A 13,302-nucleotide genomic window follows, 5' to 3' on the forward strand; every position below is an offset into this window, starting at 1 on the left:
GGATTGAGCTGGTTTGGGTTGTTCCGATTATTTATTCAAAATTTTTATTTTAATAAAAAGTAAAACGTTCGTTCGTAAAATATTTATTTAATTATTTATTAAATCAATCTAGTTTTAGACAAACCCATGAACCAACTGAATTTTCATTTATTTGAATCCAACCTAATCCAAATAAGTTCATAATCAAACTTAAAACAGTGCAGGCATACTCAAACTTAAAACAGTATAGGTTGGGCTAGATTGATCGATTTTTTTTCTTCAGATTATCAGATTGTTTGAATACCTCTAAAGCTTAAAAAGTCAAAGTTAGACGGTTTCAAAGTCAAAACAAAATAGGGTTTTAATGATTGTTTGTGGTAGAAGATTTTATACTTCATGTTTAAAAAAAAATAAAGAAAGTCAATTAGGTTTGGTTTATTGATATATGAATGGTTGTCCATTCCCCAAGTCTTTGCTTTTCATCTTTATTGCTTTTGAGTCGGAAGGAAGAACACAATGGATATGCGACTTCTTGAAGTTTATCCCAACGAATTGAAGTTTACTTGTAAGTCTTTACACAAACCCAAATAGATCAAATTCTTTTCTTGTTTGTTTATCGTAAGCTATGCGTTTCTCGATCGATTGTTTTTTCTTTTTCCGATTGATTGTTTCTTCCTTTGCTCTTCAATTGTTGGATGATGATCAAATTCAACTTCTAATTATGAGTACCTGTTGTTAACTTTCGACTTCTTCGATCTCACCGACCTTAAGAGATAGAGTAGATATCAATTTTCGCTAAATTAAACTGAACTCGAGGGAAGAAGAGGTGTAGTTTCTAAGAAAAAGATTAAGTTTTTCATTTCAAGTATTGTACCTGGTGTGTTGATCTCTTATTGACTAGTCTACAAAAGAGTTTTAGGCGAAGTTGGTATAGATTGTCTGATCTCTTAAAATTCTTAGTATGCTCTGTGATTGTAACTTTGCCTAATCTTCCATGTCAAAACGAATTATTAAGATTATTAGTGAATGAGTTTCTTTGTGTTGTAAGTAGACCGTGAAACATGTTTGGTATTACTGAGGTACTGCCAACACGATAGGTGATCTTTTAAGTCGTTGGAGGAATCAAGAAACTCAACAACAACAACTATAACACGTGGACAACATGTTTGATGTCCTATCTACAACAAGACCTTTTGGAAACGTTGACTGAAGCGAAATTACGCTGTTAGAGGAGGATTCTAATGGCACCTTGTGCAAATAGAGAATCAAAGCAAATAAAACAATGTTTGCCTTGAAGACCACAATTGAAGAAGAGATGTTGGAGCACATTCGAGATAACAAGAGACCGAAAGAAGCTTGAGACACGTTTGTTATACTTTTCTCAAAGAAAAACAATACGAGGTTACAACTTTTAGAGAACGAGTTGTTATCAATCTCACAACACGACATGAAGATTACTTAGTACTTCCATAGAGTCAAGTCGATCTATTAGGAGATTACTGAATTGGATTTGAGGCCCATCATTGGAGAAGTTCGAATGAAGGGGATCATTATCCACAGAATGCAACTAGAATATAAAAACTTAGTTATTGGTATACAAGGATGACCCACTCAACTATCAAGCTAGACAAGAAACGATGACTAAGCAAATAGGAGACATCATGTTGAAGGGTGAATAAGAAGCGTTCTACACAAGTGAAAGTCGAAGCAACAATAAACTGTCCACCAAAGGTGGATACAAAAAACTTGAGAAAGGAAAAAGTGATAAGAAAACCGCACAACTTGGGAAGCTGAAAAGAAAGACAACAAGAATTCTAAAGGGAAGAAATTTGAAAGCATTTGTTATAATTGCGGAAAGGAGGGCCACAAGTCCAAAGATTGCTAGTTTAAGACAAAGTCCTTCGAAAGCAATGCAGTAACCTTAAAAAAAGAGATAGAGGATGAGTGGGATGCATAGGTACTATGTGCCTTAGAAGAAGATGAGCTTAGCTCATGGCGATAATGAGATAACATACCTATTATGAGAATGATTGGGTTATTGATTCAGGATGCTAAAACCACCTGACTGGCGATTAGAGTGGTGCAGCAGAAGCATACTGGTCTTCAGAAAAGAAAGTCTTACTCGACTTGAATGATATTGAAGAAATTTAGTCAAGTGTTGCTGCGTCTGAAGATCCCAGTGACACTGATGTTGGTGAGCAAGGAGTAACTCAACCAAGCGAACCTAGTGAAAAGAAAATGACAACTCAACAACTTAGATGGTTAGAAACGAGCCGAAAACCAAATCCAAAATATGCCAACACAACTATTATAGAAAACAGAGTTAAAAGAGTAGGAGGTGCATGAAGAACCCGGCTTGGTAGAAGATGATAGAGGAAGAGATTATAGCCTTGAAACAAAATTAAACTTGGGAACTAATGTCAAGACTAGGAGATGTCAAACCCATATCTTGCAAGTGACCTTACAAAATAAAGCGTCTCCCAGGTGGATTAATCGAGAGATACAAGGCTCAAATTGTAGCTCAACGGTTCTCTTAACAATATGAACTCAACTATGATGAAACGTTTAGTCCAGTTGATAAGGCAACCCTAATTTTCAGCCCAACGATTTAAGTTTTTGTTGAAGCAAGAACCCTTGAATCCAAGAAATTAACACCTCCTCATACAAAATTTGGATCAACCAAGAGATAAGATAAAATTAGATTACTTGATCAAAGATCTAGGAGCAAGATTTGGAACCTTGTTCTAAATTGAGTCACTCCACTATTGAACTTGATCAAGGTTTGATTGAATGACTGACAAGCAAGATTTGGAACCTTGTTCTAAATTGAGTCACTCCACCGTTGAACTTGATCAAGGTTTGATTGAATGACTGAGGAGCAAGATTTGGAACCTTGTTCTAAATTGAGTCACTCCACCATTGAACTTGATCAAAGTTTGATTGAAGTTCAATAGTTTGATTGAATAACTGAGATGCAATCTACCACAAGAATAGGGTAAAAAAAGTCTCCTTCGAGATCTCTATTTCATTCATCCAAAATCTTTCTTTTATATAATAATTTGTGCGTATTTATAGTCTCCCACAAAATAAACTTTGAATTCTTCGTATGCCTGTTAAAGAAATTAGTGGCCATAATTTAATCTCACCCTTTTGAATCTACACAAACGAAGAAGTCAATTGACTAACTTTCCACCATTTTTCCATCTTATCTTTAGGTCACATGTCCACCAACTTCCGCCTTGGTTTGTCATCGAACCACATTTTACTAGGAGAGGTACCACTCTGATACCATTTGTAATGCTTCATGCTTAGAATTCAGTTTAGAATTTGAAATATGGATTCAAAACCTGATGACTCCGATATTCTCTTGCATCTCTTGTGACATGATCATGTACTTCTCACTTCTAAGAGTGGAGACTATCTCTACAGACCAACACGAGTCCTTCAACATACGTTGTCTTCACTCTCATGCTTCTTAGGAAAAATTTTAGGATGTCACCAGAACATAAGATTGCTCAAAGAAAAACACATTTAAAATTTAAGTTTTTTAGTCATCCTATCCTTAAAGATCCCTATTATTAGGATATGGTCTCCATTCATTCATGTATCTTTCTACTTGGATGTCATATATATATAGACGAGGCTGAAGGAAGGAGAATGAGGCTTGATTGTTTTTAGTTAGTTAAAGGGCCACTCGGGTTTATTACTAGAATGTGTGGGGGTCGAGGTAATGGGAGGGTGAGAGATACCTAGATGAGGGACAAGAGTTTAGTGGTTATGATTTTGTTTTAGTTACTTAAACTATAATGTATTTATGAGTTTTATTAGTCTCAAGATCACAAAATTATTGAGGTTACGATTTGAATCTTAATAATACGTAAACTGTAATGTCTCAACGATATACTTGTATAGAAAAACTTTACAATGTTGATATGAACAATATACTCTAAGAACGTGTCAAGTGATACCCATAGCATCAAAATGCTAAGGATAGTGTTAAGATGCTAAAAAAATAACATTATACTCGTGCGTACTAGCGTAACATTGAGTCATTTCCCATCATTTCCTCCAAGTATTTTGGGTGCAACCATGTTACGAGATACCTTCTTAACGCTCTCCACTTGATCATTTTGACTAGTTTCCTCAAATATTGAACAAAGAATTGCGAGCCTCGAAGGTGTAGTCAAAAGTGACTAATGTGTCGAACAAAGGGTGTACTTCGTTCGAGGGCTCTAAGAAAAGAGTTGAGCCTCGATTAAGGAGAGGCTATTCGAGAGCTCCATAAGCCTCAGGGGAGGCTTATAGTGTACTTTGTTCAAGGGGACGATCGTTGAGGATTATTGGAGATAAGTCCCACATTGGTTAATTTAGTGGAAGATCATGGGTATCTTTTTTTTTTTTCTAATCTAGCTTCGAATACTACAAATGGTGTCCGAGTGTTGTCTTTTCAGATCTTAGATATAACATGCTTCACGTTAAGCATAACTTCTTAAAAACATTCTCAAATTAATTACGATATTTTTCTTTACGTAACATCGATCTCTGCCTTGTTCTAAACCTATTAACAAATTATTCATAATCTTCTTATAGTTCAAGCAAAGAAACAAGAGTCATGCACAATTCAACTTAAAAATAACACATTTGACCATGTTGCTTTTAAGGTATGAGTTTATTTATTTATTTTTTTTTTATTTCCTAGAAAATAAATAATTAATACGAGTTTCATTTTCAGGTTAAGACCACAAACTTTAAGAAATATTGTGTACGACCAAACATGGGCATCATCAAGCCATTGTCCTCTTGTCTAGTCACATGTATGAACTCCTTCCATTTAATTAACTTTTTTTAAATATTATTTTCATCGTACATGGTTCGAGTTGAGTTGGGTATAAGAATTTTTTTTGACCCGACCCAAAAATTCAGGTTGGTTGGATTGGTAATCTAACCCAACTGAACCCAGCCCAACCCTCTATCTTGGGTTAGGTGGTCGGGTTGTTAAAAAAAGAAAAAAATTAATTTTTAATTTTTATTTATTTATTCACCCTTATAAATAAATTAATTTATAATCACTCAAAAATAAACAATGTATTTAAAAATAGTATAAAGGTATGAATAGATTTTTTTTTTTTTTTTTTTTTTTTTTTTTGGGTTAATTTATTCTATTATTTAGAAATATACTGAAAGTTCCCAACCCAACTCGAAATGCTAATCCGATCCAACCCAATTCTTATAATTTGGGTTGGGTTGGTCCAGGTTATCGGGTTGAATATACACCCCTACTTATGACACGTGTTGGATATTTAGTTCGATTTCTTTTAGGAGGGTTGATATGATCGGATAATCCGAGCAACTTTAAAAATAGAGTTACAAGCTAACCGAACTCTACGGTACCTAGTTTAGAATATTTAACATTTGTAACAGTGACGTGGTGTGACGTGTAAATATTTGATGTTTGAACTTTATGATTTTTTTTTATTAATGTAACGTATATTATCGACAAGCAGTGTTTTTTTAAATAATTTTAGAAAAAGAGAAAAACACGACACCCGAACCTGAAAATAGAAAATTGGGTTGGGTTGTGAACTCTATTCAAGTTGTTCCCGTCATGAACCCGAGCAACCCAAAATTTAGGTTGATTTAAAAGATTTTTTCAACCCAACCCAACCCAACCCGAATGAATATTTGAAAGTATCGAAATTAGAATAGAAAATTTTCAACAAAATACACAAAATAAAACAATATTTTAAGCTTTAATTTAGTATTATCATGAAGCTTCATGTATATATGAACTAGCATATCTTGATCATGTAGTTACTATGCAAGCCCAAAGCGTGGCTCCACTTGATATGGTGTGCAAAGACAAGTTCTTAATCCAGAGCACCGTGGTTCCTACTGAGACAACTGTTGATGATATTACATCCACTACAATGGTAAATGTTAGCTTCATTGTCTATATACACTTTGATTTAACTATACATCATTCTCATCTATTTGAGCATGCACTAGTTTCTTACCTCATAAGTGAAAAGTGATGATAAATGTAACGACTCGAGTCCACCGTTGAAGGTTTAGGGAGAGGTTTCTATACCCTTGTAAAGAATGTTTTGTTCTCGTCTCTAACTGATGTGGGATCTCATAATCCACCCCCATTTGGGGTCTAGTGTCCTCGCTAGCACTCGTTTCCATCTTCAATCGATGTGGGATCTCACAATCCACCCCCTTTTAGGGTCTAACGTCTTCATTGGTACATCACTTGGTGTCTGGCTCTGATACCTTTAGTAACAGTCCAAGCCCACTGCTAGCATATATTGTCTTCTTTCGGCTTTTTCTTCTAGACTTCCCCTCAAGGTTTTTTAAAATGCGTCTACTAGGGAGAGGTTTCCACACCCTTATAAAGAATGCTCTGTTCTCCTTTCCAACCGATGTAGGATCTCGCAATCCACATCCCTTCGGGGTCTAGTGTCCTCGCTGGCACTCGTTTCCATCTTCAATCGATGTGGGATCTCACAATCCACCCCCCTTCAGGGTCTAACGTCTTCATTGGTATATCACCCAATGTCTGGCTCTGATACCTTTAGTAACAGTCCAAACCCACTGCTAGCATATACTGTCTTCTTTCAGCTTTTCCTTCTAGGCTTCCCCTCAAAGTTTTTTAAAACACATCTCCTCGAGAGAGATTTCTATACCCTTATAAATAATGATTCGTTCCCCTCTCCAACCGATGTAGGATCTCACAATAAATATAATGAACCGTGCCCTAGATCCAAAACCTAGATTCGACAATTTCCATTTACTCTTTACTTCTAAGGGCAGAGACTATCCCCATAGACCAACATGAGTCATTTCAACATATTTTATCTTCACTCACATGCATCTAAGAGATCACCAAATATAGAATATCCGAGTTTGGACAAAACATGCTTAAAAGACCCGTATTAGTCTATGAAGATAATCTTCATTCTTAAGATCAACGAGTAAGTAACGTGACCATATTGCATGGGATGTAAAGGAATATCGTGCTAAATCTGAATTCCAAATCCTGAACATAGGCATTACAAGAACTCATTTATATTGTGTCCAATGCTATTTTAGCATTAGACATGATTCACATATGCTCGAAAAACGATTCTCAAACTTGAAATAGGTCCTACCAACTAATTTCATTCCGTTCGATAATAACATAGTTTGAGCTTTCGATTTTTCGGTATTGTTTTTCTCTTCTTTTGTCACCTTTAGTTTGGAAAAAGTGGTAGCAAGAACATAGAAGAGACGAAGTTGAATACAATCATTGTTATCCCAAATGTTGAACCATTGAGGAAAGAGGTTGCTATTGAAGTCTTAGATCAAAGTAATGATGAGCAAATGGAAGAGTTGAAGTTGAAGATCACTAAGCTTGAAGTAAAGCTTCATGAGGTTAGTCTTTCACAAAATTTTGAGCAAAATAATAAGAGAATAGTAATATGAATCCTTCAAATCTGTTAATTTACAGGCCATGGTTGCTATTTCAAAGCTAGAACAAGAGAGGCCAAGCAATCTTAAAGCCAAATCCTTCAAGAACAATTGTTCAATTCTTTGAAACAATCATTTAATGGCATTTTATGATTGTGTTAAGCTTTTGAATTGTAAATATTCCGTGCAATAGTTACTAAATGATGAACGTTTTACTTTGTGCATACATCGATGTGATAAACAAATGACATATTCGATGTTGAAATGGATCAATGAAAAATATGTCATGGTGTATTAACTGCTTTACTTTATCGTTTGAAACTAATATCGATATTACATGGATGTGAAAGTATGTTAAGATTTTTTACCTTTAAAATGTTTTGACTCACTCTCCGTAGACAAATCTTGCTGAGAAACTCTTAGGATTTCGGGGCATTTGATTTCCACCCCTGCTCATGTGGGTGCTTCCCTGCTTCCCTCTAAGGTGGAATGCTCCGATTATTATTATTTATATTATTACATTGAAAACGTATTGAACAATTCAAACTTATGAGAGAGCATTGATACCTTGCCATTTACAGTATGCTCAAGATGGGAATGGCACTAATCTTCAATGCTCAAATTTCATATACAGAACTTCAAGTTATATATCAATCCTTCATATGAAACTCATATAATAACACTAATTATCTGTATTACCTCAAGAAGCGTCCTAGAAAAGTGCATACAAGCGCCACCATGTAGAGATACAGAACAGGAAAGCCTACTTGAACTCTCTTCAGCTCTGTCTTCCTCAACTCTGACTGCAAATTCAGAAATACAAAACAAATCATAGTTCAACAAATTTGCAGCTATAAAACTAGAACAGATGATCATATTGCTAATCAGATGTCTAAATTAGCAAGAATCCAGCTAAGAATGGCTCCAAATTCTCGGCATCACACACTGTAAGATCCCACATTGGTTGGAGAGGAGAACGAAGCATATGTGGAAACCCGCATTTAAAACCTTGAGGGGAAACCAAGAAGGAAAAGCCAAAAAAGGACGATATCTGCAAGCGGTGGTGGACTTAGACTGTTACAGTTTCGAAGTTCAATCTTCAATTCTGTCCTCGAATTTTTAAATGTTTCAGTTATGTATCTCAACTGATCTTTGAAACTATTTTTCTATGTTCTATTAACACCACTGACTAAATGAAGATATTGGCAAAACTATGGAACAAAAATATGGGCTGATTCGAAACAACGTGTTATGTAACATCAAATCCCTTTAAGAGACCATGACACCTTATTTTCTTCTACTATCCACTCCCTTGATCCTTTGTCTACCATATTCTGATATAGCAACCGACTACTTTTTAAAGTTTAGGGACCAACTAGATATCACTATCAAAGTTCGCTCACTAAATTGATACCCCTTGCCTCATTTCTTTCAAGGAAACGGGAGGAAAGTTCATGTAGATATCTAAGGATGTTGACAGAAAAAACTATATTTGGACATCAACAGATCAACAGAAATTATAAACTGTTTTCAGATGTACTTTCATATTATAACAATAAATGATATCGGTCAGGTGATGGTTATAAGAATTATACGATCAAGGGAAAATAGAAGTGTACAGAAAATTACGAAATTCTCCTGCAAGAATTTGTTTTCTTGGATGCTTATTTGCTTCTCCTCCTTTAGCTTTGAAATGGCATTTTGAGCCTGTAAAGAAAGTTTATCAATTCACAGTACTGATTAGCAGAACGTTTTCAGTTAACAGTAAAATAAGGTTTTGGGACAGTCTTCCCACTTCATCATTATGCTTAAAGTTCGTAATATTGGAGCATTATGTAATGGGAGACTGACCTCACAGAGCTTTAACTCAAGTTCACTGAGCTTTAACTTCAACTCCTCGAGATCCTTTATCATTTCCAGGTTCTCCAAATCCCCATCTATGACGTCGTTAGCTAAACTTGCTGGTTCAGGCTCTTCTTCACCGACATCTCTAGGAACCGTACCATTTCCGGGAACCTGGTACAATGCATAGAACAACCAAATTTTTGTGATTCGATAAGCAAAGAAAAGTGGTCGTAGCTAGATTGGAAGAGATATGCAACTGAACATAGATTCAACAAAACATTTAGCTATTGTCATGTGCCAAGTTTGAAAGCGTTGCACAGTTTTCATGTTCTAAGCTTCCAATGCATTCTCAAAACACTCTTCCGTGGATGCTTATCTAAGCATCCTAATCAACATGGGAAAAAAAGTAAATGTATCATGAAGAAAGCATACAAAAAAGGCGTGTATTGTGAAATTGTAACCATGTGTTTTGGAGGCAGGCTATCAACTCCATTAGACATAACATGGCTTTCGTGTGAAGGTTCCTGGTCTACAATCTCCTCTACTGCTGTAGATAGATTATTTGGTCCGGTAACTCCAAGAGCTTCCTCCTCCTTTAATGCTTGGGAAATGGATGGGCTAATAAGGGTTACACCCAACTTTTGTTCTTCTATGTACTTTCCTCCATCTTTGGCAAACTGAAATTAAAAAGAAAAAAAAAAAAAAAAAACAACAAACAAACAAAACAAATAATAATTAAATGCCAAAACAAGTAGCCAATTATACATAATAAATACTAGTAGAAGCATTTACCAAGCTAGAGGTTATGTCCTCATCAGTTGTATCAGCAGGAACTACTGTGCTCTGGATTAAGAACCTGTCTTTGCATAACATATCAGGCAGGGCCAGCTTTTGTGCTTGCATCCTAACTACATTAAGAATCATTATATAAAATTTGGAAAGCAGGAAAAGTTATAGGCAAGTACAGGACTTAAAAAGAAACGGAGAAAGGGATAAGGAAAGAATGAGAGCAGTAAGACGAGACTATGGATAGCCCATGATTATTCTAAGCACTTGAGCCAATCATTGATGTCAAAATAGTTGGATTACGATAAAAAAAGAAAAATAGAAGGATATAAAATATTAGTTAGAAAATTATCAACACATAAAGTATTTCATCATAAAATATTAACTATTGGACTAAAAATCTTACGCAGGACAAACTAAACAGGCCACGGTACCCTGAAGTTGGAAAACAAAGGAAAAAAAGAAATAGGTTTAGATTTTCTGCTTCTGAAAGCAAAGTACACCAAATAGACTACAACATGAAATGGAAGCACACAAAAAATTATGATAAAGCTAATAAAGCAAAGAAATTAGAAGCAGAGGAAGACTGTAGCCTCAAATGGCCTCATTAAAGCCTTTAAAAATAAAGACCACTCAAGACTAGAAATAAATATGCCACCCTACATCCCCTCCTGGAACAAAATGAGAGAAAATATAAAGCCTTGAATCAAAAGTAAATACCCGTGAATTCACGAGTTGAGTTTGGCTCGATGATTCCGACCTTTGGTCGGACAAAATACTTATCAGGGGACGTGGTCTTAACCTGAAAAAGAAACTCTGTTCATTATCTTGCATCCAACATAACAAGTGATCTCAATATAATGCATCATAAATCAGTACATTATTTGTAACCCATATGAGACAGCGACAGAGAGAAAGATTGGTCACCCATACCTTAAAAGCAACATGGTCAAGCATATTATTTGTTAGTTGAATTGAGCACAAGCTATGCTTATTTGGTTCACCTGGAGGCAATAGAAAGAAAATATGATCGAACGAAATTAACTCGGATTTGGAAAAGGTAGTGGATGATAAAAAGAAGTGAAAATAACATAGCATTGTTCATAGAAAAAGAAATATCTAAAGTAAGCAATGTCCTAGTAGCAAATCAGAAAATATATTCAGCACAGCAGACATGAAACTTCATTTGAGGTAGCTTAGTGAATTAAATCCAGAGCAGACATCATACAAAATGTCATGCATCAAAACTTCAGCTTGGGATAACTTTAAAGAAACACTCTTTTAATAAGCAACTTTCAAGAAAAGCACAACGATGAGTTTAACATCGTTTTTAGAAGAGTAAAAAGTACTTCAAACTAATTAAAAATGCTTTTTCAAACTTCAAGTGACTGATTAAATTACAATTTTAAAATACTGAAAAGTGTGTGACAATACTTCAAAAGTAAGTATTTATTTAGCGCTATTTATCAAAAGTGCTTATAAAAATGTGTTCCACCTTAAAGCACTACGACCAAAACTCATTTCAAACTTAACTCTAAGCGCTTCTCTTAAGAGTAATTTTAAAGCGTTTTCAAATTTATAAGAAAACGCTGCCCTATCTTGTGAGATCCCACATCGGTTGAAGAAAGGAACGAAACATTTCTTATAAGGGTATAGAAACCTCTCCTTAGTAGACGCGTTTTAAAACTTTGAGGGGAAACCCAGAAGGAAAAGCCCAGAAGGAAAGTCCAAAAAGGACAATATCTACTAGCGGTGTGTTTGGGCTCTAACATATCTATACAACCAAATACCAATAATAATTCCAGAAATCCCAAACTCACTCTTCAGCTGTGATCAAAACTTTAAAGTACTGAAGAACATCCAAACAAGAAAATCACTTTGCTTTCGTCATCAAAGATCAAACAGTTCATAGGAAGGAAAGAGAGCAACAGCAACTAATTGTCTGTGATGTTTCCGGAGAAAATCGGTGAACCACAAAACAAAAGTTTAAAGAGAAAAGTTGATTGATTCTGTAGACTTACAAATGAACTTCAATTCCTGAGGATGAATTTCCAAAAGCCTCATATCCATACTTCACTCAGATTGAAAAGCAATTCACTCGGCTACTAAATGAAACAACTGTCCTGCACAATAAGATTAAAACAGAGACTTCTTGGGGGATTATGCAAACAAAAGGAAAGGAACAAATCCAACTCAATCATAGAACCTCAGCAAAATGACAGAAGTCTCGCATCCATATAAGAACAAATAAGCGAATTAAATTATTCGAACTCATCGATTATAAAAAAAGACCCTATGATTTCAACAATAAACAATTACTAAAAGCTCCAAAATCGTTTTCAGACCAAACAATTATAATATTCGAAATATACTCTATAAAGTTGAATGCGTAATAACTCACAAATCACAATCAACAAGAAATTTCCGACAATGATTAATTCAGTATGCTAATAGATATCACCAGAGCTCAACCGATCAGCTGAAAAGTTAAACAAGAGAAGAAAAAGGCGTATTAGTAGAGACTAACTGGATCACCATTTTTGGAACGCCATACGAACAAAAACACAGTCCACTGTAGAGCACAAAGCTACGGAATATTCTGATTAAAAAAGTAAAAGGAAAAGCAAGGAACGGAGTTTGATCATAGAAATCCAAAGGCGTAAAAGATTGGAACAAGGAATCAGAAACGAATACAGAAAAGTGGAGAAGGAATAGAAGTGATTCGGAGAGAGAACGAAACCTGTTGCGTTGTGGAACGGAGAAGAGAGAGTGAAATGGCGGAATAATTGTCGTAGAAATAGCGCCAAAAGTTTCTTATTCAATTAACTGTTCATGTGAAGATGTGAGATTTAGAGTATCCACGTTCTTCTTGGAATTTAAGCTAAATTATGAAAAAAACTAAGAGAAATTTACCATTTTACCCTCGAGATTGTCGCGAATTGTTCCCTTGTTGCTCGTGTATTCAAGGTTAGTTTCGTCTCATGATAGTGGACTACGTCGTGGATTCAAATGATTTAAATCATCAATAGTTCTCTCTTTCTCGAATTATCTCTAGTTTTTAAGTTCTGAATCAAAGTTTTGTTGATTTCTCGAGAATCCATCTCGTCACCGTGCATGTTATGTTTTAAGAGATTTTTCGTCTAATCTATCATAGGAGAAGTACTTAAATACGTAGATTAGTTACAAGAGGACTATTACTGTCATTGTGTGTTCGTAAAAGGTGAATAGGATAGCATCGCTTGG

At 35.2% G+C, this 13,302-nt stretch overlaps 2 protein-coding genes across 13 annotated transcripts; one reads left to right on the plus strand and one right to left on the minus strand.

Moving 5' to 3' along the window:
* The first annotated feature begins 449 nt into the window (after nt 1-449).
* Nucleotides 450-7,734, plus strand: LOC111462044 (vesicle-associated protein 2-2-like). The gene is made up of 6 exons (XM_023105707.1): nt 450-544; nt 4,570-4,640; nt 4,712-4,793; nt 5,791-5,909; nt 7,216-7,392; nt 7,469-7,734. The coding sequence occupies exons 1-6, from the start codon at nt 496-498 to the stop codon at nt 7,553-7,555; spliced, it is 585 nt and encodes a 194-aa protein (XP_022961475.1). The 5' UTR covers nt 450-495; the 3' UTR covers nt 7,556-7,734.
* Nucleotides 7,702-12,889, minus strand: LOC111462041 (vesicle-associated protein 2-2-like). 12 transcript variants are annotated; one of them, XM_023105704.1, is made up of 12 exons: nt 12,800-12,889; nt 12,461-12,538; nt 12,081-12,182; nt 10,993-11,063; nt 10,780-10,861; nt 10,066-10,181; nt 9,735-9,950; nt 9,280-9,444; nt 9,058-9,135; nt 8,128-8,231; nt 7,996-8,036; nt 7,702-7,899 (listed from the first exon to the last, which is right to left on the minus strand). In XM_023105704.1, the coding sequence occupies exons 3-11, from the start codon at nt 12,127-12,129 to the stop codon at nt 8,015-8,017; spliced, it is 903 nt and encodes a 300-aa protein (XP_022961472.1). In that variant the 5' UTR covers nt 12,130-12,182; nt 12,461-12,538; nt 12,800-12,889; the 3' UTR covers nt 7,702-7,899; nt 7,996-8,014. The 12 variants fall into 12 exon arrangements, with proteins under 12 accessions (XP_022961472.1, XP_022961471.1, XP_022961470.1 ...); XM_023105703.1 differs by having other exon boundaries at nt 7,702-7,907; XM_023105702.1 differs by having other exon boundaries at nt 7,702-7,920.
* Nucleotides 12,890-13,302: the final 413 nt, after the last annotated feature.

The sequence above is a fragment of the Cucurbita moschata genome, unplaced genomic scaffold (assembly GCF_002738365.1).
Source record: "Cucurbita moschata cultivar Rifu unplaced genomic scaffold, Cmos_1.0 Cmo_Scf00026, whole genome shotgun sequence".
NCBI classification, from domain to species: Eukaryota; Viridiplantae; Streptophyta; class Magnoliopsida; order Cucurbitales; family Cucurbitaceae; genus Cucurbita; species Cucurbita moschata.

Excerpts from the sequence above, each read along its gene's own strand:
- LOC111462041 (XM_023105697.1), bottom strand. The coding sequence starts at position 12,129 with ATGGATATGAGGCTTTTGGAAATTCATCCTCAGGAATTGAAGTTCATT. Across the intron at positions 10,862-10,992 it reads TTGACCATGTTGCTTTTAAG|GTTAAGACCACGTCCCCTGA; the intron begins GTATGGGTGACC and ends TTTCTTTTTCAG. Across the intron at positions 8,037-8,127 it reads TTTCTAGGACGCTTCTTGAG|ATTAGTGCCATTCCCATCTT; the intron begins GTAATACAGATA and ends TGAGCATTGAAG.
- LOC111462044 (XM_023105707.1), top strand. The coding sequence starts at position 496 with ATGGATATGCGACTTCTTGAAGTTTATCCCAACGAATTGAAGTTTACT. Across the intron at positions 545-4,569 it reads CAACGAATTGAAGTTTACTT|TTCAAGCAAAGAAACAAGAG; the intron begins GTAAGTCTTTAC and ends ATCTTCTTATAG. Across the intron at positions 4,794-5,790 it reads GTCCTCTTGTCTAGTCACAT|TTACTATGCAAGCCCAAAGC; the intron begins GTATGAACTCCT and ends TTGATCATGTAG.